At 36.4% G+C, this 12137-nt stretch overlaps 1 protein-coding gene across 4 annotated transcripts in view; it reads left to right on the top strand.

Annotated features, from left to right (window-relative positions):
* Window positions 1–3001: 3001 nt before the first annotated feature.
* The window catches only part of LOC150081658 (protein pangolin, isoforms A/H/I/S-like), a 558802-nt gene continuing 549666 nt past the window's right edge, over window positions 3002–12137 (top strand). For all 4 annotated transcript variants that reach the window (XM_090379518.1, XM_090379517.1, XM_090379522.1 and 1 more), the window contains exons 1-2: window positions 3002–3203; window positions 3345–3426. In XM_090379518.1, coding sequence (XP_090235644.1) covers window positions 3060–3203; window positions 3345–3426 — 226 coding nt within the window. In that variant the 5' untranslated portion in view covers window positions 3002–3059. The remainder of the gene's footprint in view (window positions 3204–3344; window positions 3427–12137) is intronic.

Here is a 12137-nt window from a genome sequence, read left to right as displayed (position 1 = left end):
ATAGCGGTGTGTAAGGCCCTGAAAGGAATCACTGGTAGAAGAGAGAAGAACCAGGGTATGCAAGTACCAGATTTTGGGGAATAACAGAAGGTTGTATCTGATGAAGTTTATTTTTCGGAAGTGTATTGTAGGTCACTGGAATGCAATGTTTGCAGTGGTATAAATGGAAGATTAGTAAAGTTCAAGTCGGAATTGGATAGGCAGTTTTTGGCTGCGGGAAGGTATGAATGGTAGATTTATTTATTTATTTATTATTTTTTTTTTTTTTTTTTTGGCGTATTCTAAAAAAGTTCGCTTCGTTGTGTTAACTAGCCATAATTACGCTAATACAAAATGGTACTAGTTGAGTGCAAAGTGGTATGTGTTTCAATTGATAGTGGCTCTAGTTACTACTATAAACGGAATGTTCTTTCATTCTCTATCTTGTAAACTCCTTTGACGTTATGTCGCCATCCAAGAGTACAGGTAAGGCAAATGGAGGAGACAGTTTTTGTTTTTAACACGCAGACAGTCATACAATGGCCTTGAATATGTGAAGTATTGAGGATGGTAGAAATAAAGTTTATGGACATGAGTGGTAATAATAATAATAGTAAAACTTGAATATTGTAGATATGAAGTTAAAGAGCTGTGGTCTCAAAGGATGGAGTAGATACAAGGGATAGTGGGAAAAAAATATATATAATTTTTTTTTTTATCGAAATGGAAGTAATCACCCACAGGGTTTTCACTACCATCCATTATTTACCCCTCCCTCACATATAACTAGACGACCGTAGCCAAGTGGCTAACTTGTTAGCAGAGTTAATCCTCGTATTCCGATCTACGTCTACCACAAAATAGAGTAATGTGGCTCTATTTTGAACAGTCCTCTGACCTAGACTGGATTTACCGAGGCGCAGTTGCTCAAGGGCCCTAGGTCGTATGGGGGCTCTCTGGAACAAACGGAATTACTGTTGGCCTAGGCCACTCCCCTCGACTTTATTTTTAGGGCATCTAAAAATGCGTGCGCTGATCTAGGCCATCTAAATATGTCATTCCTTCTGATCCAGCGTGGCCATTCCGGAATATAAACAAAAATTATTTTAAATATTCAAACCTTTATAAATAAATAAATAAATAAATAAATAAATTTTCTGTTATACAAGACGTATGCGGAGTTTTCCGCTGGTTTCGAATGGGTAGGGCCGCTAATTTATTTAAAAATGTCGAGAACTCCTAGGACAACTGTACATATACAAATTGCACCATATGGGGCGTGCATTTTTCATTCTCGTTTTGTTGATCTTAATTCTTATCATATTGTATCATTTCATGATCATCCATCAGATATTATGGCAGAGGATGGATGAAAATAGGAGGAGCTTAAATACTGGCTATATTTTTCCCTGTCTGCGTATGATTTCTTGATAGTTATGATCAGTTGATCGCAATTATCATAATTTGCAGTTATGATTGGTTGCCACTCCCTTTCACAACGTATTTTATAATCGATCCAAAGTTCTTCTCAATTATTACATTTTTCCTTTTTTTCAGATAACTGATATCGATATTAATACGGTCCATAACCAATATGTTGATGTTAATACTATATTCGTAAGATATTCGTTGTTGTTAAAAGAGATTTCATTTTTTTGTTTTGTTGGTATTTTTATTATCAGGTATCATTAATGATTCTTTAGGAATACGTTAACGTTCCAAGGAAACAGTCGTATCGTTTTAACTTATAAGCCGTTTAATATCTTCCCCCCCACCTCCTTTTTTTTTTTTTTTTTTTGGCTTCTTATCGATTTTGTAAGATTCTGCAATACAGGCAATGCCGTAAGCAGATAACAGAATGTGTATTCACAGGCAATAAGCACAACAGCGGAAAAAAAAAAAAAAAAAAAAAAACCCTCTCCCAGATTAATATAGTCAAATGTACCAATAGTTCCGGTGCGTTCATAGCCGGCTTTTATACGTGTTTCCTAATCCGTTTCCCCCCTCCACTTTGGGAGGTTTTCAGAAAGGAGGAAAGAGGTATTAAGCAGGATTGATAAGTGTAATCCAGCTTTGTGGTCAAGACGAGAATTTTCCTAATAATAAGCCAGTTTAGGCTAACTTTAGCGATATACAAACCCAGTTCTGTTGAAGCCTCCAGTAACTGCGATGACAATCATTATGAAAAATTGGGTTTAATTCTAGTTTAAGAATTGTGATGATACGAACCATCATCATTCTTACACTGAAATCATTCTGAGGGGTGAAGATGAATTCAATACTGATATTTTGCATTAAATTAAATATTCTTTCAGTTATTTAATATTTATCATTAAGCAAAACACCATTCAAAATCGAAGTGTGGGACGAGAATTAGAGAGAGAGAGAGAGAGAGAGAGAGAGCGTGTGTGTTATTTTTTCTATTGAATATTGAATTGCATATAATTACTGTGGTAGCGGGATAATGGCACAAATTATATGTTCCACTGAAAAGCAACTATCAGTTTATCAGATAGCAAGGTTTCTCCCTAATCATAATTATGAAGTAAATCTCTGGCTAAATATCATTGATAACACTCATGTAGCCGCCTGATCCTGTGATGTAGTAGCTGATTCTAGTGTCAAACTATACTGTTTATTTTCTCCGAAAACACTGAATCTAATATAATGTGAATTTAAGAATGTATTTACTATTTCTTCTTACAGCAGAGGGCAAACAGGATTATAAAGGTCATTCTATCATATCGCCGTTTAAACGTATCTTACGTCTTGCAACCCGTCCGGGTCAATGAAAGCGAGAAGGCGCCGCAACGTCCTATCGGCTCTGGCTTTAACGAACGCCACAGTTAACTGCTCCGCCATGACGGAGTCACGGGCGCGTTACCACCCGCGCTGTGCGATTGGTTCGTTGGCTTCGTCACTGTTTCGTCCGTGTTGTGATTTGCCCGAAAGTTGAGCACTTGTGTGGGATGGTCTTCATTTCCAAGTTCGTCGCTGGTAGTACTGATCAGTCGCATGGAATTGTCGGGCTTCCTTTGGAATTTGTGCCTTTATTCGGCCGTCGATTAAAGCTTTGAAAGATGCCGCACGTAGGGAGTGGCGGCAGCGACGATTTAGCGTCCTCCGATGAAATGAAGGTGTTTAAAGACGAAGGAGAAGAGGAAAATCGCTCGTCAGAAAATCTGACCGATTTGAAGTCAAGTCTCGTCATCGAGGGTGAGGAGGTAGGCCTTCTTAATTTGCACCCAGCCTGGCCCTAAGGCCATGTGGTCTCGTCGCGTTTTTCTTTTTCCTTTTTAATCTCGTTAGCCTTGAAATGTGTCAGTTGTTTGTGATGAATATGCCATGTTCTTTTTTTTTTTTAGGAGAAGAGTCCTTTGCCCTTACAAAACTATGCTAGTGGAAAAAATGTGCATCATTCAAGGGCAGATGGGAGCCCAGTATTAGGTAAGCCATCTGTTTTATTTACTTCATCTTAATTTTTTTTAATACTTTAAAGTTGAAAGGAATTTTCACACTGTTAGTCTACTCAAATTTTAAATCCACTTTACTTCAGTGCTTGTCGTTTACTTTTTTGTGATAGTATAAATTTCTTGCTTATTTCTTATTTCTATAAATTTCTTGCTTTATTTATTATTATTATTATTTATTGATCTTATTTTATTTATCGATATATTTTATTTATGGTTTAGTGAAATATCACCAATTTTTTTTTTTGGTCCTGGATCCCTTTTGCTTCCTAGCTTTATCGGTGGATCCCTAAAATAAAATATCATTTGTTTTATTGTTCTCAATAATAAAACACTGTCATTGACAAACAATAAATGAGTTTCAGATGAAAAAAAAAAAAAAAAAAAAAGTAAAAATTCAATCCGTCTGTCAGTCTGTACGTAGTCCGCTCGATACATAATCATTTGTACCTCAGTCCCCGGAAATGCTAGAGAATTCCGTAATGCTCCTCGGCATCCCTTTTCACAGGTAAGTAAGTCCCTTAATAACCTACTTATCAGACTTGGTATGACGGGCGAGTTTGTATCTTCTTTTGATATAGAACTTATTCATGGTGCACATAATGAGCAAAGAGTCCATCTCCGCGCGGAACTCTAAGAACTTTTCTGCGGACCACAGTATGCGTACCACCGGTTTAGAATATTGGTGTAGTCGCGGTGAAGAAGTAATGCAAATTACGTATATAATGATTTCAAATGTCATTTTTTCTGTTGTGTAGCTTCTTTGGTTAAAATGCAGGAACGCACGCGTATCTAGGTTACCGGTGTGTTTTTCATCTTGTGTATATCGAAAATAGCATTTACTCTCAGTCATTCATTTTGTTTCATAATTTAGCGATATAGTAATTCGAAAGGTTAAAATAATAACTAGGACCTTCATGTCTTCTCTGCATTTTATTGACTTTTTTCCACTTGTGTTAATTTTTCCACAAATCTTCTTGTGTCATGATCCACAGCAAATGTCCCAAAATATTTTGAGATGGCTTTGTACTTTACCAACAGCCCATTTAATATTATTCGAATTATTTTTCTATCATTAATGCTGCTCCCGCACATTTTAGTGTGAGATTTTAGCAGATACTTTACCATGTAGGTCGATAATCTTCTTCGAAAGAGGCAATGAGACATGTCTAATGTTGATATTGCCAGGATAGTAATAATAATAATACAATATAATTTATTCATCGAAAGATTTGTTTACAATAAATAATACAATATAATTTATTCATCGAAAGATTTGTTTACAATAAATAATACAATATAATTTATTCATCGAAAGATTTGTTTACAATAAATAATACAATATAATTTATTCATCGAAAGATTTGTTTACAATAAATAATACAATATAATTTATTCATCAAAAGATTTGTTTACAATAAATAATAATATTTTGCATTCAAAATTTTGTGCCTGTGCTTATGTTAAAACGTAATACAAATTTTATGCAAACAGAGAAAATACAGAACAGCGAATCACGCAGTTTTTCAGCCATGTCAAAATGACTCGCTATTTAATCGGATAAAAGTATCACGCATGCTTGTTTCTGCGTTGAAAGATTTTTGCAAATAGTAGTTGCAAGTTATAAGATTTCTTTCCCCCACCCGCAACACGGACTATAAAAGAATGGTAAATTAGTGACGTAGGTAACTATAACCACCCCATATCCTTCCTTTTTTTTTTTTTTTCTGGAACTCACGAAGTTTATATAGGTTATAGGAAATGAGAAATTGCAAACCATCGTGCATATAACATTTCGAACCGCTTATAAATATCAGCAACATCAGGAAAAAATACAAAGTTTAATCATTGGTTGATTGAATTAAAAGTGATTGAAATATTTTTCTTGTTGTTTTTAGCTTTTAAGTTAAAAACAACTCTCTATGCATGCTGACGTTTTTAACGTCAGCATGCATAGAAAGTAGCAGTTATTCACTCATACATGAAATTTGATTTAAAGTGAGGAGTGATTTTTTCATGAAAAATACACTATGGATCACGAGAATTTTTGCTTGAAAAATTCTGACCTTTCAGTTAATATTTTAGTATTAATAGTATTAGTAAGATTTCCACAAAGTAATTATCCCAGTCTGCTTTCAACTTAGTCTCACTGCCTCCACCACGTTGGGAGGCAACTTATTCCAATGTTAGACACCTACTGTCCACATGTACACTTCACGAGATCCAGTCTTCCGTTATTCCTTGATATTTTTAGTTGTTGTTTGGTTGTTTATTTGTATTCCCTGGTTTGTGACTTACCCACGAGAGAACAGACCTTTCGCATTCATTTTATCCAATCCCTTCAATGCCTTATACAATTAAATTAGATCTCCCCTTAGATGTCTGGTTGTCAAACTTTGCAGTCCACAAAGGTGTTCTTCGTATGTGCATCTCGTTGTGCTTCTCACCAATCTGGTTGCCCCTCTATGAACCCTCTTCACAAGCTCTATGTTTTTTTTTTTTTTTTTTAAGGTGCGGCCTCCAGATCTGAACATAATATTTCAAATGAGGTCCAACCATGGCCTTGTAAAAAGGGATAATGATATCCTTCTTCCTATAGCAAAGGTCCCATAAATCATTGACAGGATAATATCATGTGCCTTTCTAGCCGCATGTTTACATTGTGTGGAATATTTCCTGTCAGATTGAATCATAACACCTAATTTAAATTTTTATTTTTTTTATTTTTTGTCTTGAATCACTTTCTGCACGCTTCTCCCAGCTTATATGGTGACTGTAGGACTTCTGTTCCCGAAATGCATAACCTTCCATTTAGGAGCATTAAATTATGGTTGTCATTTTTGAATGAGGAAGTTTTTGGAAGGTTTAGATCTTTTCACAGATACGTTTGTTATATTAGTTTAACTATTCATGATGCATTCAGTTGATAAAGTAAAAGTAGAGGGGGATATATATGAATTAATGAAATTTTTAGATATAGCGTACACATAGCAACAACATACATCCAGCTTCATATATGCAATCAATCCAAGTCTTTGTGAAGCAACATGGCCCCACTGGGATTTTTAACTTCCTTTCCACCTTCAAATCATCAGAAAAAATTGACAGCTTACCATGAAAATCCTCGTAAATGTCATTGAGGTGGGTTTTCATGGTAAGTTGTCATAATTTATGAAAATTGGAAATAGGAGGGGACCCAACACTGATCCCTGAGGGATCTACTTGCTACCCAGGTCCACTCTGAATACTGAACATTTATGACAACCTTCTGCTCCCATTCTTTTAGCCAGCCTGCAATCCAGCTTGGGATCTTACTAGTAACTCCAGCTTATACTGTATAGCATGAGCGACCGTGGACCGTTTATATAATGTAAAAATTGTTATCTGCATCCAACTGCTTAATGACTACATCATAGTAATTTGCCAGATTGGTCAGGAATGACCTCCTCTTAATGAATTCATGCTGAGATCTATTGAAGATTCCATTCTTGTCCAGATAGTCTTGAATGGCATTTTTAACCATCAACTCCATGATTTCTCCTATCATAGAATTCAAACTCATTGGCCTCATTATCTCCCTCCTCTTTTGCACTCACTACCTTTTGTGGATTGTAGAGATATTAGCACTTCTTACGTCCAAGGGGATCTTCCTGGAGTCCAATGATGCTTTCATTAGTATTCTCAACGGTTTGATACACTCACCCAATCCACAGCCTTTTTTATTTACTTTTGAATATGCATATCTTCCTATGGAGTCCTATCCTCCTTTAATCTCAGTACATTTTCTAACAACGCTTCTCGGTGATCATTATATCACTTTTTTATGCCTCTCAATTTTGCAGCCTCTCAGTTTTGTTTTAATTGGGCTTACTTCGGTATAAGTTGTTAATTGTGAGATCTCGTTGGTTACTAAAAAAGTGCTCTCTTGATTATCAGGAACAGTAAAATTTGCGATGCGTACGAAATGAGAAATGGCTATAATCTGGAATGTTCAAAAGTAGTTCTGGCGTACAAATTTATAATAAGCAGTTCTGTTCATCTCACTGATAATTAACTGTTGTATAGAGTGAAGAAAACTGGTTATTTTGGTTATTTTTATGGGTTATTTCCTTTAAAGAAACAAAACATTTTAGTTGTCTATGTAGGTTCTTTTCATGAAGGAAAGCATCTCTGAAATACTCTAGTTATTCCAAGTCAACAAGTTATTTAGGAGAAAACAAAACACACACAGACACACACACACACACACACACACACACACACACACACACACACACACACACACACACACACACACACACACACACACACACACACACACACACACACAAAACATTTAATGTGCTCTCTAGTGAATCGTCTACTTGTGTTATTATACCTGAGGGTAAATCTGCCAGACGATTCAACACTATTCCACGAAACTGTCCTGTGCATATTTTTATATATATATATAAAAAAAAAGAATATTAAGACGCTTCGCGAACGTAAGCCGTTGTGGCCAGTGGCTAAACGAATCAACAAGCGGAAATCGTGGTTTCCGGAATGAGGGGATGTCCCTGTAAGAAATATATAAAAAGTAAAGATTAACTTGGTTTCGTATTTCAAGTCTTGCTTAGTGTTTAAGTTGCATGTGTGTGTATGTGTGGCAGGGAGGGTGAGAATTTTGAGCCAATTTTATTACGCTAATTTGTATATGAATTTAGCATGTTCCTTCACTGTTACATTCTCGTTTTTAAGATTAGCCGACTCTAATATAACTTCTCAGTATTATATCATTTTAATACCGTTATTTTAAAAATATAAGTACGTCAGTAATCCAAGTAAATGTCACAGCTATCAGATTTCCTCACTCTGACAGACTGACATAAAAAAGGAGGTGTAAATGTAGAAAATGTACAGCTTTTTTTCAAATCAAGGTAAACTTTAGATTATTGCATTTTTATGTGTTGAAGAAAGTATGTACCGGGGTACGGGGAGGGGACGCGAAAGCCCCTGAGCGCAATCTTAGTAGGGGTCCACTTAGTAGAATCCCTGTCACAGAATCTACCTTACAGAGGAGGGAGGTTGTAATGTGTCTCACCCGGGGCCTAATCGTTTCTGGTGACGCTACTGGTACATTTGGTATTGCATTATCTAAATTGATAAGGGAGAGCATGCCCGTGAAAAACCTCTTAAGTGACATTTTACAGTAATACCGAATGGGTTTCTTCAATATTTATTTTTTCTCTCTCATGGTTTTATAGAACTTCCTAAGCAGCAACTAACAACTTTTCAATACATCTAAGCTACTTTTAATTTATATGCTTTCATTTTGTGTGTATACCATATTTATGGCGCACTAAGGCCATAGATGCCGATGCACCTAAAAAATCCCCAAAGAAAAACACAAACAAGCTTTCATTTTGCAAACAATAGGGAAAAAAATCCCCCAGAAAGTTTGTAACTTTTAGAAAGCTTTTTCAATCCAAAAGTGCGGTGTTACTAGAGAACATCTCGCACATTGATTGAATACACAATAAAGCACTACGCATTCAACCAAATATAGCATTAGTATGAGAATGATTAAAATAGAGCAAGAAAGCGGAATTGTTCAGCATCTGCCAAAAAAAAAAAAAAAAACCCTTTCCCATCGCCAGAAAAGTAATTAAGTTGACCTTGGTTAGAGCCAACATGACCGCTAAATATAGTGATGTTCATGTATTCTCCACCTTATAATCCCCTGGGCCTTTGCTGCCGTACCGAAGAGTGTAAACACATATCTTATTTTTCTTTATTATTCAACTGAAACTCTTCGCATCGGTTACTTGGCGGGGGGGGGAGATAGTTTATTACAAACAATCCACAACACGCTGCTCAAAGGTAAATTTCATGAAGTCATTCCTTCATAAATGTACTATTCTCTAAGTTTGTTTGTTATTTGGTTTTTAGGAGCATTAGCAACTAAGGCCATATTGCTCCGGGATATGCGCTGGTGACCTTTCCGCATCTTCTGTATTTGGGGGTGAGGGGCTCGAACCCCGGTCTAATCAAGAGGCGTGTGCTACGCACTGCTGCTGCTGCTCCTTCCCACCTGGCTACGGAGGCGCCTAATCTCTAAGATCTTGCCTTCTGTTCTTCTTCGGTTCTTAAATTAAATATTTTTTTTATTTATACTCCGGGACAACCGCATAAGGTCAGAGGAGTTCACAGTACTGTATATAGAAAGATACAAGAACATTACCGTATTTAGTGGTCATGCGGCTTGAACAACGGTCACTCAGGCTACGGTGACCCTCTGCTCCAATGAGAAATACACCTCCTCTATTCATTTTATTGTTCCCCCAGGACCATATTCTTCATATGGAATTGATTAGTTCCATCACCAATGTGGTCATCCTTCTCTAAACTCTCTTTACAAGCTATTATAATCTATTGACAACACAAAAAAACGGCGGTTTCTTAGTTCGTATACTAAACATGCGATGAAAATTAGAAACCTTATTAAACGTAGCACTGCTTTGTTTTGTAATAATACGATTCAAACGATATGATCTATATTTTTTGTTACTGTTATACCTACACATTTTATAATAAAAATGTAGGCTAGTCTGAACATATATTTAACCAGTCTTAAACTTTTTCTGGATCCATATTCAGCCCATCGGTGCAATTCACTCTTTCAGCTTGCATCAGAAGTATAGTTAAGCTTAAGCTATTCTCCTGTTGTTTTCCAACCGTATAGTTGGGTTGGCTGTATTATTTGTTGTCGGCTTGCCTAACCTGCCGTAGCTTTATATTTCCTGTGGCTGTGAAATTGTGCCTGGGCTGGCTGAAAAAAAAACCCGGAATATCTCACGGGGGAACCCTACATCCTCCTCCCAGCATCAGCTCACTTAGCCCCCAATCGAGAAACGAGAAAGGTTTTAGACATTCTTCCAGTCGTAGACGGGAATCAAATCTAGATTTTTTTAAATAAGTGGCTGGCTAGTGGTGGAATACCGTATCCACTCAACTGTCACCGGAGGTCAAATATACTATAGTGTAAATTCTAATGGAATAAAATTATTTTATGGAAATAAAATATCTAATGTGTTTATCTATTCAAGTGCACGTGATTGTTAAATACAGTGATGCTCTTATATTCTCTCTGTCTTGCGAACTCCTCTGACTTTATATAGTCGTCCCGAAGTATAAACAAGAAAATTTACTGTAGTGTTTTGTGATTTTAGTTATAACGGTAAAAAACGAAAGTTCTCAATGTTTGCGTGTGTGTTCTCTACGAGTTTCCTGTTCAGTACATTTCGCGTATAAAGTTGTCGATTGAAAAGGGAAAATAATAGTTAGTTATGGTGGGATAAAGACAGAGGAGACCGAAATTTTCTTCACTGTGTTAAAGTAAAATTGACTCATTTTCCTGTATCTGTTGGCTCAGATGTTTCTTATCTTGTTTCCTTCATAAAGATTTTGTAGTGCCAAATTAAGATTAAATGTATAGTAACACTGCAACATGACATTACGTACTTATTTATCCTGTGTAACCATATGACTTTTCTTTTTTTCCTATCTTATATCGTCAGTGTAACGCTGTTTGAGAATTGAATTCCCGGACTGATTTAGATACACGCGCGTTACATAGAGAAAGAGAGAGATTTTTATGGAGTACCCAGATTTAGTAAATCAATAATTACTCTATTTTGTGTGTGTCCTGGGGTATATATGTACTTACTCCATTGTTGAGCTGAAATCATGTTCGATTTCCTGTCGCGGCTTGCACTGTGTCTACGATCACTGCCTTTCCACATCATCGTGGAAAAGGTACGCTTTCGATTTCTGACTGGAAGAATTTATGGGATTTTTCGCACATTTCCAAACATAAGAGATTTTATGCCCTTGAGAGGGTTGCACGATTTTTGTCCTGGAAACTTGTGTTTTTTCCATTCTTTAAATTAGACAAACCGAACATAGAACACACCCACTTTATAAACAGTATAATCAATATTGGCGTCACATCTTACTTTTTTCGGCACTTAATTTAAATATCCCGCCTGTGTTCCCTAGTTCTCCTGAGATGAACCTTCCTTTTAGATTTTTAAGTTGGCACTAATTTATTTCGTTAGGATGTTTCAGAACATTCGGTTCTGAAATTCATGCTTCAGTCATCATGGAATGGAATCCAGAGTAGCCGCCTTTGTTGATTCAAGGTGTGCCTAAAAGGTTGATTTCCAAGTTTGTAGTGTAGAGGAGGGGAAGGCAGGCAAGTGGTTTTTCTCTGTTATTTAGCATATATGAAACTAATAATATCCATATATATGGTTAGTCAAAACGAAGTTACGGAAGGAGGACCATATTGATCACCCTCCTTTGCAGCATGTGACAACATAATATGTTAGAAATGCGTCGCGTGCCACCTATGGCGAATCCAAAAGCTTCCGGAATCAATACTCTACTCTACTGATCTGCACCTGGCGCCACCAAATGTTTTTGCTGACTACGAAAAAGAATTTAATGCTAAGGGCTTGTAATAAACAAAAAATAATATTAAGCTTATAAAATAAATTTAATGTAAGCCCGAATAAATGTTTGTCATCACAGAACTGGTGTCGCGAGGAGTTCAGCAGCGTCCTTACTTATTTGGTACCATTCCGTAAATTACCATTATCAGTATCCTTAGTGTTATCAGTATAGTGTATTATTAGTATCCCTATTAAG

This window comes from Mastigoproctus giganteus, chromosome 8 (assembly GCF_048544385.1).
Source record: "Mastigoproctus giganteus isolate SK-2022 chromosome 8, ASM4854438v1, whole genome shotgun sequence".
NCBI classification, from domain to species: domain Eukaryota; kingdom Metazoa; phylum Arthropoda; class Arachnida; order Uropygi; family Thelyphonidae; genus Mastigoproctus; species Mastigoproctus giganteus.
This window is presented reverse-complemented; position numbering and strand designations above follow the sequence as displayed.